The 12,441-nt window shown below is 60.1% G+C and overlaps 1 protein-coding gene across 1 annotated transcript; it reads left to right on the forward strand.

The window, feature by feature from the left end:
• Nucleotides 1–5,429: 5,429 nt before the first annotated feature.
• FIGNL2 (fidgetin like 2) lies at nucleotides 5,430–8,027 on the forward strand. Its single transcript, XM_042797173.1, is given in 3 exon segments — nucleotides 5,430–5,646; nucleotides 5,767–7,043; nucleotides 7,045–8,027. Coding segments are annotated over 3 exon segments (2,262 nt in total). The 5' UTR covers nucleotides 5,430–5,600; the 3' UTR covers nucleotides 7,984–8,027.
• Nucleotides 8,028–12,441: the final 4,414 nt, after the last annotated feature.

The following is a 12,441-nucleotide window of genomic DNA, read 5'->3' on the forward strand; positions in this document are numbered from 1 at the left end:
CCACGGCCTCAGCTCGGCGTGTCCTCCAGCCTGGCCGTGGGTCGGTGGGCAAAGCCCCGTGTGGGGCTGGGCGGTGGGACCAGGAGCTTCGGGGTACATTCACCGCCCTCGCTGGCTTGGCCGTTGTTATGCAGATTGCATGCAAATTGGGTCCGTTTGACCTCCCCGACCTTTTTATGAGGCCGCGTCTGTTTGGGGAAATGGTTCTGCTGATTAGAAATGGATTTTCCTCTCTAATGTAATCCTCTGAAAATGGGCTGGGTCCAACCCCAGGCCCCGGGGGAGCCCGTCTGGCGTCAAGGAATGAAATTTCAGTGAAGGGCTTCAGTCTGGACAGGGATCTGAGCAGCACCCATGGGCCGAGGCACCCTTCTCTGGGGCACGCTGAGGCTTCTGCACCTTGAGCATCCGCCCTGAGTTGACCTCGGAGGGTGGTGGACTTCGAGGACCTGAATGCTCGGTGATGCTCTTGCTCAAAACCTCCTTCCTCCCTGAGAACCGGACTTCAAGCAGCGTTCTGGGGGAGCTCGCAGCTGGAACGTCGCCCCGAGGAACGTCTGGAGGGGGTTCAGGGCAAGGAGCGCGTCTGCCGGAGGAGAAGCGATGGCTCGGCCGGGAGTGGGAATGCGGTTGGAGGGAGCCGTGTTCTGCAGGTGCTGAAGGGCGCCCGTGGCAGGGAGTGGGCAAGGCAGTGATGGATTAACGCGATAATTAATCTTTCGGGATTAATGTTCCTCTTTGGAGGACTGGAGGGAGCGTGCCGGTGGAGCGGCAGGAGCGGGGAGGCTGGGCCAGTCCCACCTTTCAGTGGTTTATAGGCCCAAATGGAGCAGTTTTGTCCCATGTTCCTGGGGTTGGGTGTAAGGCTGGAGCCCAGATCTCAGCAGGCCTGGGTGGTCCCTGAGACCTGGGAACAAGGCTTATAATATAAATATAATTTATATTTTAAATTAAATATAAATATAATTTAAAAATAAATTATAATTTAAATTAAATATAAATAGCGAGAAAGAAGCTGATTTTTTTTCCACTCTTTTTAAGGTCCCTTTTATGTCTTCTTTTTCTCCCATCCATCTTACATTGAAAGGTGGTGCAAAATTCCCCACATTCACTGATTGCATCAGCTCGTTATTAATAGTAGCTGGATTTTATTGCTGGATCCCCTCGATCTGGGGATTCCCAGGCCACGCGCCGCGTACGGTTTCCTCCCGGTGACATTTAGCTGAGTGTTCCTCCTCGCGCCGTGACAGATGGGGGATGCTCAGCTGCTGCCAGGCTGAGCGGATCCATATTAATTTTTCATTTGCTGGCCGGGTGCTGGAGCAGCACAGATGGGCGATGGCCCGTTGGTCACTCCCGGTCCGTGCTGGTGTCCAGCTGCTCTGCACTTGATATATGAGTGGACAGAGCGGACGCCGGAGCCTTCGGCTCGCACCACCCGGGGTGGAGGTTGTTTCTGCTGGGGGTGGGGAGAGGGCACGGTGGGAGTTAGCCTAAATCCTTTTAACATATGTACATTGACCCTGCTCTGATTGCAATACCATCCTTCGCTTTGTCGGCACCGGTTAGGAGGGGACGGAGAATGTGGCGGACAAAGAAAAGCAGCTCCCCGGTGGATTTGCCAAACAACCCAAATTTACCTTGGGAAAACGTGATGTTTGCGCGCGGGCATCGGGCCAAGAAATGGGCTGCCCGGCCTCGGTCTGCAGGGGAGGGCTGGGGGATTGAAACGTCTCACCCTTGGCAAATGCTGCCAGGCACCGTGCTTGGGCTCTATCACGTCCCAGTGTGGCTTTGTGCTCTCGTCACCCCGGTCCTGGCTTTGGGACCAGCTCTGCCACCGGCCCAACTCGCTGCCAGGCTGTTTTGCCTATTCCGGGCCCGTCATGTAGGGATTCACTAGAGGTGACTGGTATCTACCTTAAATGTGTGTATCAACATGCAGAAATGTTGCTAAAATCTACAGCATTAATTCTGAAGTGTTTCAGTTACATTGCCGCAAGCCTCCTGTCCACAGTGAGTGTAAATGGAGTATCTACATGAGTTATAATTCTGATTTATAGCCGTGATTTGACTTGCGGTAATGCCATTGCACTTTGCCCACGCTGCTCTTAGGAGCAGGGATGAACCCCGGCCAGGACAAGCTCCTGGCAGCAGAAGCTGAAAAGATCATCAGGAAATGCCTCATTTAAAACCAGAAAAAGTCATTCCCTTGCCTCCTGTTCACCGGGCAGACGTGGAAAAATCTGTTCTCTCCTCCTGCACTTTTTTTCCCAGCTTTATCCTTGAAGACATCGCTGCGGCTGCTGCAAGACCTGCAGCATCTTTGCATGGGGGCAAAAACCTCTTGCAAGTGCAAGGGCAGCGGCGAAGCTGTCGGTGCAGGAGTTGTGTTGATGTGAGGCTGCGTTCCTGCTGCGGGTGCTCGGGCCAGGTCCTTGTCTGGACCCACCTTCAGGTGCTGGGAGCAAAATCCAGCACAGAAGATCCCTCACGCACAACGTCCCTGATGTGGGGAGTCTCGGTGAAGGCTGGGCTGTGAAACAGGGCTCCCAGCATCCAGGTTTGCTCCCTTTGGGCCCCAAGTTTGCACATCAGAGAATTAAAAACCTGGGAATTGGGGCAGCCCCTGTAACTGGGATGGGCTCTCCCTGCCTGGGAAGCCGATCGCATCGGGCCGCGCTGCTGCGGGGTGATGGTGGGGATAATGGAACTGCTCAACGGCTTTCGAAAAAGGCATAAATCCTCCAAGCTGGCAGCTCTGCAGAAAAAGGAGCGTTTAAAGCAGCAAGACGGCGGCGGTACGAGCAAAGCAGCGCGGAGGCGGCTCCTCGGCTCGTCCCTGCCCCGGGAGCCGAAGGGCGGCAGCGGCAGCAACGTCCCCGGGGGCCGGGATGCTGCTGCCAGGGGACAGCGAGACCCATCCAGCGCTGGCACGGCGGGGTCACCTCCTGCGGGGCCGGTCCCTCTTCCCGGGGTGCTCGGGGGAGTTCGGCTGGATTTAAACCCTGGCTTTAGTGCACCCCCAGCTTGAACGTGTTCGCTCTGGCGCGCTCCCTCTCCTCCTTTGCCCTCCAAATCTATTCGAGCCCTCTCCCAATCCCCCTAGGGATTGCTGGATTGCTGCCGCCATCAGCGCACGCCGCCTGCGGGTCACCTCCGTCTTCGCCTGCGTGGGGTTTGCCGTGAGTTTTGATACACCGGCATTAGTGATGGGGCTGGGACGCGAGCGTATAAAAATACATCTGTGTCCATGTGTGGGTGCGTACGTGGTAGGCTCGGCGCACGAGGGCTGTGGGTGAGGTCTCTGGGCTCCAACAAAGGCGGCCCACGCCGGGATGCTGCTTGGGGCAGCCCCACATCATCCCCCCCCCCGCCCCCCAACCTCGTGGCTGCGCCTGAAATCCCCCGGCGAGAGCTTTTCCCGAGGAGGGGGGGGTGGGGGGGGGGGTGGCGGGAGGGAGCGCACCCCATCCCCAACGCCGAGCCGTTGGACACCCTCGGCGGTGCGCCCCGCTAAAAAGCCCCCGAACAAAAGCCCAGTTCAGAGCCGCTGCTGAATAGATTAACAAGATTTCCATAATTAGGGCAGGCGGGAACAATAGGATTCTCCCCTGCCCAGCCCCCCCTGCCCGCCTTTGTCTTGCACTGGGGATAATGGGCAGCAGCGAGGGTGGGAACCGGCCCGGCCATTTGGTCACTGGACAGTAATTTTCTCACACTGCCAAGGGGAGCATTGAAACATCTGTCCCGCTCCGCCGCCTCATTCACGTCCCATTTGAACCCCCTGACAACTTCTCCCAGCCCGCCAGCCCTCCCTCCCCCTCCCCCTGGTTTTCCCGGGTGCGACCGGGCTTCCCGGGGGGGGGGGGGTTTGGCTTTTCTTCTCCCAAATGTCTTAAAGGGGGTTTGGATGGAGGCGGGTTTGCTTCTCAGTCCTTCCGCGCTTGGGTTCGTTTCGCCCGAGTTTGTGCAAACCTGTGCCGGTGCATCCTCACCCCCCCCACCCCCCCCAGCCCCAACCCCTTTTCTCCGCCGTTTGGCACAGGACCGGGGGGTGTCCTCGGGGTGCATCGTCCTCGGGAATGCAGGAGAAAATGGCTGTAGAGTTGGTTTGCGGGGGGTGAGCGTGTCCGTGCCGCCGTCGAGGGCGGCTGCACCCCGGTTTAAGAAACAGCCCGGAATTGCCGCTGGGATTTGCCGGTCCTGGTGGTGGCACCTTGTTCCTGCCGTGCTGCTCCGCACTGAGCCCCCCTGCCGTGGCAGGTGCTGGAGCAACCGGCCACCTCCTGAGCCCCTCTCCTCCTCCCCCGAGCCCTGGGCATTTCCCAACCGTATTTTGGGGGGGGGGGGGGGCAGAAGCAGCTGTGGTCTGCACCGGCAGCACACCGGTCACCGGCCTGAGCAAGGCTGGAAACTCCAGGTGCTTTAGTTCCTTCGCAACACGACCAAACAAAAAACATTTTTAAAATGTCTTCTTCCTCAAGGAGTCATCCAAACCCTCGTTTTTAGCCTTTAGTAGCTTCTCGGTCCCTCTGCGCCCAGCCAGACCCCATGTACAGCTCGGGGAAAATCTGCTGCCGGGGGTTTATTGGGCAGTGTTCTCCTTTGTGTTCGTTAAAAAGGGCCTTTTCCCGCAGGCTGTCGTGGCTGGCTCTGTCGGAGCGTTTATCTATCAGGAGCACTTTAATAATGGCCAGTAAATGCAGGGAGGACGCCGGATAAAGCCACGCAAAGCCGCCATTTAAATCCTCTTGTGTAAGTTTGATATCCAAAGTGGAAGTACAAATGCTATATAAGTCAATTAAAGCATTAAGTAATCTAATTGTGCTGTGGTCACAAAGTGGCTTAAAGGCTGAGAGAGGCGAGTGAATGATGCACGAGGTCCCCTCCCGGCTCCTCCTTTAGCCGTCCCCCGAGGCGATGGGCATAAGGGCAGGGGGGGGACCCGCACCGGGGCGGGTGATGGGGGACACTGCCACCACCCTCCGGGGGTGCTCGGGGGCCGCCTGGTATTTGGGGGGGCTGGAGCAAGCGAGGGTGACACCAACCTTGGCATCGCCGTGATGCAGAGCTGCGGGGTGATGGGGACACGGGGGGCGGGGGGGGACAGTGATGCAGGGTCAGTGGGGTGAGTGGGGACCCCTGGCAGGCCCTGCAGAGCCCCCCCACCCCACTCCAGGTTGCATTTCCCACCCCCAGTCCCGGTGCAGGGGAGGGGGGGGTCTGGGCGCAGCCGTTGACGTTTCTGTCTTCCCTTTTGCCGGAGTGATTGTTTTGGTGGGGCCAGGCACAGCCCAGTGGTACCAGCACCGCTGCTGGGGGGGGGGGGGACGGACACACAAAGGGACGCTGCCCCGGGCTTGCTCGTGATGGGGCACGTCAGAGCAGGGTCTGTGTGCCAGCGCTTGGCAGCGCGCCGCTGCCGGCAGCACCGCGGGCTGCACCGTTGGCACCGCCGGGGCCGTTTGATAACCGGAATGTTTTCTTCTCTCGGACGATGCGCCCGAGCCGGCTGGCTGCCCTGAAGCCCTCCTGGTTGCTCTTCCCGGGGGCCGTTTGCACCGGTGGTGGTGGCCAAGGGGATTTTTGCGTGGAAGATGCCGAGCGCGAGCGTGACGGGGAGCACGCGGCCGCAGTCAGGAGGTGCGGTGTGGTCCCCGGGGCGGTTTTCGGAGCTAATGCAGAGCGGTGCTCGTCCCTGTTGCGCTGCTCTCACCCCGCATTGTCCTGTCGTCCCCCCCCCCCCCCCCCCCCCCCCTCCAGGTCTGTCGAAGATGCACTGGTCACCAGAGCATGCCCAGTCCCTGAACCAGTGGCCGGAGCAGCACCTCGACGTCTCCTCCACCACCTCCTCGCCAGCTCACAAATCCGACCTCTACCCCAGCACCCGCCAGCGCTTCAACTACGCCTGGGCCAACGACGACATCTCCGCTCTCACCGCCTCCAACCTCCTCAAGAGGTACGCCGAGAAGTACTCGGGGGTGCTGGACGCGCCCTACGAGCGCCCGGCGCTGAGCGGCTACGGGGATGGAGCCTTCGGGCCGGTTAACGGGCAGAAGGGGGACGGGGAGACCTGGCCGGTGGCGCACGGCTCCGAGGGCGCCTACCCCCTGACCCCCATCCACGATGGCCTCCCCAGCGCCAAGGGGGTGGTGCCCCCCGCCGTCCCCCCCGGCAGCGGGGCCATCGGCCTCGGCGGTTCCCCCGTGGTGTCGGCCAACCTCGCCGATCCCATGTACCCCGGGAACTCCTGCGGAGGAGGAGCCGCCGCCGGCTCCGGCGGGCTCGGGTCATCTCAGGAGTACCCCTCAGGCTACGGTGGCACTTATTTGCCCTCCAGCTACTGCACCCAGCCGGCAGCAGCTCTTCCCCCCCCGCACCCCCCAGCCCTCCACGGCTCGGGGCTCCTGCAGCCCCCGCACCCCTCGCCCGCCCTGGTGCCGGGCTACGGCTCCTCCGGCCCCATGTACAACTACGCCGCCGGCAGCTACGCGCCGCAGCCGGGCTACGGCACCATCCACCCGCCCCATCCCTCCGCATCCTACCTGCCCTCCGGCATCGCGGCGCCCACCCCCATCCCGGCCCCGCCGCCCGCCACCCGCCCCCCCGGGGTCCCTGGCTACGGCTACCAGGGTGCCGGTTTGGCCCCCCTGGCCGTGCCGCCCCTCGGCACCGAGGCGGCGGGCACCCTGAAGAGGAAGGCTTTCGACATCGCCGGCGGGGAGGACGAGGGGGAGGGCAGGTATAGAAAATACAGCTACGAGCAGCCAAAGTCCCCCTACCCCATGTCGGACAACGGCGACTGCCGGGGCAACGGGTTCGGCGGCAGCGCCGAGTCCCCCCAGGTGACCTTCAAGCCTGGGAAGCGGCCGGCGGGAGCCGGGAACGCCGAGGAGCACGCCAGCAAGTACGGCGGGCAGCCGATGAAGAGTATGGTCTCGCCGCCCTACGGCGCCGGGGATGCTCCGCTGCGGCCGGCGGAGCCCTTCGAGAAGTTCAGCCCCCCCCTCGCCAACGGGGAGCGGGCGGCCGAGCCGGGACCCCCCCTTCCCTCTGCGGCTGCCCCCCAAAGCGCCGGTCTTTGGCAGCGCGCCGGTGGAAGAGCAACCCAAGAACGTTGACCCGCTGGTCTTGGAGCTGGTGAACACCAAGATCGTGGAGCGGGGGCCGCCCGTGCAGTGGACGGACATCGCCGGGCAGGTCTCTGTGAAGGCCACCATCGAGGAGGAGCTGGTGTGGCCCATCCTGCGTCCCGGCGCTTACACCGGGGCCAACCGGCCGCCCCGAACCATCCTGCTCTTCGGTCCTCGCGGCACGGGGAAGACCCTGCTGAGCCGGTGCATCTCCACCCAGCTGGGCTCCACCTTGCTGAAGCTCAGTGGGACCACCCTGCTCTCCACCTGGAAAGCCGAAGCCGAGAAGATCCTGCAGACTGTCTTCTTCGTGGCCAGCTGCCGGCAACCCGCGGTGGTGCTCATCACCGAGGCCGAGTCCTTGCTGGTGGCCCGGGCTGGCGAGGACGGCAGCCAGGTGAGCAAGCTCAAGTCCCAGCTCCTCTCCTACCTGGACAACGTGGCTACCTCATCCGAGCAGAACGTGGTCATCATCGGGACCACCTCCCGGCCCGGCAGCATGGACGAAGCTTCTCACCGACGCTTCGCCAAGAGGTTCTACATCTCCCCGCCGGACAGCATGGCCCGGCGGCAGATCCTCCATCACGCCTTGGCTCAGCAGAGCTCCTGCCTGAGCGAGCGGGAGATGGCCTCCCTGGTGCAGCACACGGAGAGCTTCTCCGGCAGCGAGCTGGTCCAGCTCTGCCAGCACGCCGGGGCCACCGCGCTGCACGGGTTGCCGGCCCAGATCCAACCCACCTCCTACCAAGCCTTCGAGAAGGCGTTCGGCAAAGTCCGCCCCGCCGCCTCCCAGAAGGAGCTGGACTTGTTCCTGGAGTGGGACAAACTCTACGGCACCCGGCACTGACGGCGGGGGGGGGGGGGGGGGGGGGAACGGGGAGAGGGGTGGGGACGGACCCTTCGCCCCAGCCCGAGGCTCCGGCGCTGGATTTGGGACTTGGCCGATGGCCGCGGGGTGGGGAGGGGCCGGGTTGGGGGCTGCGGGGGCTCGGGGTGTCCCCCGTTGCTGGGGCCTGGCCCCCCTCCCTCTCCTCCCGAGGTGCCGGAGACCCCCCGGCCAGCCCCGGCGGCAGCACCGCATCCCTCTTCTTTATTATTTCGGACTCAGCCGGGCTTTTCCTCTCCGTGGTTTTTCAGAAGCCGTCGCCCACTGAACTCAGGACAACCTATTTATTTTTTTCCTGTTCATCCGTCCCTGGACCCGCGACGCAGCGAGCGGGGCCGGAGGCGCCCCGGGATCCGGCTTTCCAGCGTCGGCTGCATGAGCTCCCCCGTCTACCCAGAAGCTCGATTATTATTATTTTTTTTTTTATTATTTTATTTTTTTTTTGCGAATTGCTTTTATTGTTCCTAACAGAAATACCTCGGGCGTCTTTTGAGCAAAGCAGCCCCCTCGCACGCGGCATGAGCAGCCCGGCGGCGATGTCCTTGATTGGGGATGGGGGGGAGCGGGAGGGGGGGCACAAAACCAGGGGGTTTTGGAGTAAAATGCTGTAGATTGTTTAATATACTAGTGGTTTTTTATTTTTGTAAGGTATGTAGTATTTTTTTGTTTTTTCTTTTTAACTACTCAGGAAAAGAATTACCTCAGAAAAAAAAAAAAAAAAAAAGAATGTGTTTTTAAAAACTCTTTTTATCTTCTCAGAATAGGAAAAAGAGATTTTTAAGAGTTTTCAGACCTGGGACAGAGCTGCCTGGTGCGTTTGCTTCCAAAAGGGGTGGAGGAAGAAAGGAAGAAAGAAAAGAGGAAAAAAAAAAAAACTTGAAGCTGTTACAAAGATGAAAGTTGAATGTATTTTGGGTGCTTTTCACATATATTATGCCATAAATTTATTTTAATTTTTCTTTTTTTTTTTTTTTAAAAAACATCGTTATTGTAGCGTTTGGTGGAGTAAACGTGTCTTCAACAGAAGGAGTGTTATTAGTGCCGTAGTTTGCTGTCGCCAGCACCACTTTTTGGGTCAGGCTGGGTCCGTCACCCTCCAGCACCTCCCGCCGCACCCGGGGCCGGGGGGGATCCCCCTCCCAGTGTCATTTTTGCACTGGGGCTGGGGCCGTGGGGGGAGGCCCCTGGGGCCGGGGCCGCTGCGAGGGCACGGCGCTCCCTTCTCACCCAAAATAAGGGATTTTTGGCTTCCCACCGCGGTCGCCACCTCTGAGCGCCGAGAAGCCCCGGCAGAGACTGGTGGGGGCCACTAAATTTTGGGAAATCATTTCCCCCCCCCCCCCCAAAAAAAAAAACAGTCTAGCAAGGCTGAGCGTGGGCTGTGGGGTTTTGCCCCAGGTGCTGTTTTTCCCCCTTTTTTTTTTTTTAATTTTTTTTTTTTCCTTTTTACATTTTTTTTCTTTTTTTAGAGTTTTATATTGTACTGCGGGGGGCAGATGCTCCAGGGCCACCCAGCCACCCACCGGCACCGGCCACTGCTCAGAGCAGCCCCCCCATAACCTCAGGGTCTGCTTGCAGGGCCACCCCCTTCCCCCCGCCCCCCATCGCAGGAGTGAGGCGTCTGCCAGCTTTGGGATATTTTCCCACTTTTTTTGCAGTTTCCCATTTTCCCACTTTTTTTGCAGTTCCCCACTGAAGCATGCAGGCAGCAGCCTGCGTGCAAAGGGCATTACTGGGGCAGACGCCCCCCCCCCCCCCTTCCTCCAAAAAGTGGTACTGGGTTCCTGAAGACCTTTTATTATTATTATTATCATATTTGACTTTGTACACTCTCTGTAACCATTTCTACCTCATTTTGCAACATATTGTACATGAAAGTATTTAATTCATGTCTTATTAATGTCTGAAAAAGAAATGCTTTTGAACTGTAATGGTCTACCTCAAGAAATGCTGTATTTTAAAAAAAAAAAAAAAAAAGTATTACACAGTATTAAAGAGATTACATGAACGCCCGGCTGGGAGCCTGCAGTGCCTTCTCCCAGCCCTCGGCTCCCGCCTCGGCTTTTTTAGCCCCCCGGGGGGGTGCTGGCACGGGGTGGGGGCATCTTGAGGGTTGGCTCTGGGTGGGGGGACAGGAGGGACATGGGGGGCTATTGCAGGGGGCAGAGGGGGGTTATGGGGGGGGGGGAGGTTGCAGGCAGGGAAAGGGCAGAGCCTCAGCCCTCCCCCCCTCCTCATTAGGGGTGTGGGGGGGGTTGAGGTGTGCCCCCCCCCCTTTGTCAGTGGTGTTGGGGGGCCCAGGTGTGCCCCCTCTTCTCATTAGGGGGGGGTGTTTTGGGGGGCCCAGGTGTGCCCCCTCTTCTCATTAGCGGGGGGGGGTGTTTTGGGGGGCCCAGGTGTGCCCCCTCTTCTCATTAGGGGTGTGTTGGGGGGTTCATGTGTGGCCCCTCCCCTCATTGGGGGTGATGGGGTCCAGGTGTGCCCCCTCCCTTTGTTACGGGTGTTGGGGAGTTCCAGGTGTGCCCCCCACTTTGTCAGTGCTGTTGGGGGGTCCAGGTGTGCCCCCTTAGCCCCCTCCCTTCATTAGGGGTGATGAGGTCCAGGTGTGCCCCCTCCCCTTGTTAGGGGTGGGGGGGTCCAGGTGTGCCCCCTCTTCTCATTAGGGATGTTGAGGGGGTCCATCTGTGCCCCCCACGCTGTCAATGACGCTGGGGGGCCCAGGTGTGCCCCATCACCTCATTAGGGGTGTGTTGGGGGGTCCAGGTGTGTCCCCTCCCCTCGTTAGGGCAGAGGCCCCAGGGAGGGGCTGCCTGGGGCAGAGGTTTGGCTGGGGAGGGGGCCCGACTGGAAAGGCCCCCCCAGGTCCTGGGGGCTCGTGGGGGGCTCAGGGAGGTTTGGCTGTTGCTGGTGAGGGCCTGTCCAGTGCCTGCAGGTATGAGGGGCTTGGGGGGGGGGGGGTGAGGAGGAGGAGGAGGAGAAGGAGAAAGGTGTGTGTGGGGGGGGGGTTGTGAGGAGGAGGAAGAAGGTGTGGGTGGGTTACCTACAAGCTTTGCTGCATGATGTCTGAGCTGGCTCAGGTTTGGTGCTGGTTTAATTTTCTCTTGGTCAGTTGCATTGAATTTTTTAGTTTTTTTTTTAAGCTGAATTACTTGCCTTGCCCACTGCTGCTTCCCCCCCCCCCCCCCCCCCCCCCCCGTTTATTTCTCAAAGTTTCATATAACTCCCGAATTACGGAGTGTTCGTTTGCCTGGAGGCTTGTGACATCCTCATCCCGGTTTCTTCCTGTGCGTTAAGTTATGCGCTTGGATGATTTCGTATCCTGAAATTCGTTAATTCAGTTAATCAGTTCCCCACTGTCCGTGCAGCCCCCGAGTCGTGGGAGCGACGCGCGGCGAGAGCTGCGACCTCAGCGTTGCTGGTGGGGGGGGGATCCCCGCAGAACTGTGTGCCCCCCCCCCCCATTACAGATGCCCCTGTTAATTAGTTACACTCATTAGCAATAGCAGGCGAGCAGCCCACTGGAGGGGGACCTTGTGTTTCAGAGCAGGAATAACTGTGGCAATTAATGCAGCGGCTTCAGGGTGTTTTGGCGGGGGGGGGGGGGGAATTGGGTGCTGGGGGGGCACAGGAGGGGACGGGGGATGTGGTGGCATCCCCGGCCGAGGGCCGGGAGGTGGCTGCAGCCTTTGTGCCGGCTGGTCCGGAACAATGCGGCAGCTCCGGCCTTTTATCGGGACCCCTGAGGTTACTGCGCTATGAATAAATTACTTGGTGGATGGGCTGCGGAGTCACGAGCCGGGAAAATGAGAGGAAGGCTCCCTCCTCTTCCTCCTCCTCCCGCACGGGGAGGTTCGAGGCTCCTCTCCGCCTGCTGCAGGGGCTGCTGTGCACATCCCTGCTCCCGACCCGCATCCGAGCGGGTGATCCCTGCGTGTCCAGCCACGCTCTGCCCACCCCAGCCGGGGAAAACGCCGGGCTTCGCCGCGGCGGGATGTGCCGGCGCAGGGAAGCGGCTGCTCCCCGGCATCTCGGGTTATTAAAATGAATTTGCAGCTGGGCTCCGACCTTTCGGAGTCTCGATTCCACAAAACTCCCGAAACCTGCACGCTGTCCCCAAACCCAGGCCAAGTCCCGAGCGGGACACTCCAGGATAAGGGATTCCTGGTGGTCTTCCGCCAGCGCGGCCACACGTGCCGCTTGCCCGCTGCTCTCTTTGCTCGGACGTGCACACGCATTTCCATCGGCCCCAGCTGTGTTTTCCTCCTGGGGAGACCTGGCGGATGGTCCTGGACCTCCCTGAGAGATGCTCCCCAATTTTTTTGGCAGGCGGGTTGTTTCCAGGGGTGGCAGCAGCAACAAGATGATAGTGGCAATGGTGTTAGTCTTGAAATCTGTCACCCTCAGAGAAAAAAAACTCCC

The sequence above is a fragment of the Tyto alba genome, unplaced genomic scaffold (assembly GCF_018691265.1).
Source record: "Tyto alba isolate M040663 unplaced genomic scaffold, T.alba_DEE_v4.0 Super-Scaffold_23, whole genome shotgun sequence".
Lineage (NCBI taxonomy): Eukaryota > Metazoa > Chordata > Aves > Strigiformes > Tytonidae > Tyto > Tyto alba.